This window comes from Gopherus evgoodei, unplaced genomic scaffold (genome assembly GCF_007399415.2).
Source record: "Gopherus evgoodei ecotype Sinaloan lineage unplaced genomic scaffold, rGopEvg1_v1.p scaffold_65_arrow_ctg1, whole genome shotgun sequence".
In the NCBI taxonomy this organism is placed as follows: domain Eukaryota; kingdom Metazoa; phylum Chordata; order Testudines; family Testudinidae; genus Gopherus; species Gopherus evgoodei.
This window is the reverse complement of record NW_022060086.1, coordinates 619558-621654: the sequence shown is the minus strand read 5'-3', so window position 1 is coordinate 621654 and position 2097 is coordinate 619558. Positions and strand designations below refer to the sequence as shown.

Below are 2097 nucleotides of genomic sequence, written 5' to 3'. Positions count from 1 at the left end.
GCCCGATCTTGGCCACCACAGGGTTTGTCAGGATGGTGAAATCTCTCAGCGGGTGGCAGATGGCCACGTAGCGATCAACAGCCATGGCCACAAAGATCCCAGACTCTATCACTAAGAAGCAGTGAATGAAGTACATCAGGGTGAGGACGGCGCTGAAATCGATCTCCCTGGAATTGAACCAGAAGATGCTGAGTGTTTTGGGCAGAATGGATGTTGGCAGAAACAGGCTGGTGACAGCCAGCATGCAGAGGAAATAGTACTAAGGGGGGATATGATTGAGGTCTATAACATCATGATTGGTGTGGAGAGATTAAATAAGGAAGTGCTATTTACTTCTTCTCATAATACAAGAACTATGGGCTACCAAATGACATTAATAGGCAGCTGGTTTAAAACAAACAAAAGGAAGTGTTTATTCACACACGGTACCATCAACCTTTGGAACTCTTTGCCAGAGGATGTTGTGAAGTCCAAGGCTATAACAGGGTTCAAAACAAGAACTATATAAATTCATGGGGCAGATAGGTCCATCAATGGCTTTTAATCAGGATGGGCAGGGACATTGTCCCTAGCTTCTGTTTGCCAGAAGCTGGGGATGAGTGGCAGGGAATGGATTACTTAATTATTTCCTGTTCTATTCATTCTGTCTAGGGCACCTGGCATTGGCCGTTGTTAGAAATAGGATAGTGGCTAGATGGACCTTTGGTCTGACCCACTTTGGCTGTTCATATGTTCTTATTTTCAGTAAGTGATTCAAGAAAGAGGGCTCTGCACTCCAGAACACCAAGAGAAAACTTTAGGTCCCTTTATGAGCAAAGATCCAGAGCAGCCTGTTCTGTATCTGTTTGGTCCTCACCCCGTATATGATGGGGTTCAGCATGGGGGGCACCAGGAGGTACATATTGGCAATGAGAACATGGAAATGTGGGGCCACATTGTGGCCAAATCGGTGTGTCAGGATGGAGAAGAGACTGGGGATGTAAAAGGCTAAGATGACACAGAGGTGGGAGATGCAGGTCCCAAAAGTCTTGAGTCGGGCATCCTTTGTGGGAAGGCCTATGATAACCCTGAGAATTTGAGTATAGGACACAGCGATAAAAAACACATCCAGACCTGTGATGAAGAATACCAAAGACAGGCCATAGTAATTACTGGCACTAATGTCAGCACAGGCCAACTTGACCACAGCTATGTGATCGCAGTAGGTATGGGGGATGATGTTGGTTCTGTAATAGGGGCACCGCCACACCAGGAAGGGATTGGGTAGTACGAGTATGCTGCTGCGTAGTACCACAGTGAGACTGATTTTGGCCACCGTGGGGTTTGTCAGGGTGGTGGAATGTCTCAGGGGATCGCAGATGGCTACATACCTATCCAAAGCCATGGCCACAAAGATCCCAGATTCCATTGCTGAGAAGCAGTGAATGAAGTACATCTGCATGAGACAGGCACTGAAATTGATCTCCCTGGAATTGAACCAGAAGATGCTCAGCATTTTGGGTAGAGTGGATGTGGACAGGACCAGGTCAGTGGCTGCCAGCATGCAGAGGAAATAGTACATGGGCTTATGGAGGCTTGGCTCCTTCTTCACAATAAAAAGAATGGTAAAGTTCCCCAAGATGGCTATGATGTACATGGTGCAGAAGGGGATGGAGATCCAGACATGGGCAGCCTCCAGGCCAGGAATGGCCAGCAGGATGAAGGTGGAGGGGTTGGTGAAGTCGGTTGTGTTAGTATCTGACATGGAGTAGGGGAGAAGGTGTCCAACTTTGAGGCAGAATGGTGTCTCCTGCATGTACTGTATGTCCCCTGATTTTCTGTATGTGCCCAAGCTCTAGGGTGATGGTCGTAGTACAAATGACTGGATGGAGAGACAATGTTAATATGAGACACTGCATGTGCTACCAGAAACTGTTCTCATGGGACAAACAGATTGGTCACTCTTCATACACTGAAAATGACATTTTTGTTATTCAGAGAAATTAATTATGAAAAAATGACCCTACTTATGCAAATTCCATATTTTATGGTGCTCCATGTGTGGGAAATGATAATAGGCACCAACAGGAAACACTAAGGTGGATATGCCTTATAATA

The 2097-nt window shown here is 46.2% G+C and overlaps 1 protein-coding gene across 1 annotated transcript; it reads right to left on the bottom strand.

The window, feature by feature from the left end:
• Window positions 1-796: 796 nt before the first annotated feature.
• LOC115643640 (olfactory receptor 52M1-like) lies at window positions 797-1750 on the bottom strand. The gene has a single exon (XM_030547639.1). It carries the CDS (start codon window positions 1742-1744, stop codon window positions 797-799), a length of 948 nt encoding a protein of 315 aa, XP_030403499.1. The 5' UTR covers window positions 1745-1750.
• Window positions 1751-2097: the final 347 nt, after the last annotated feature.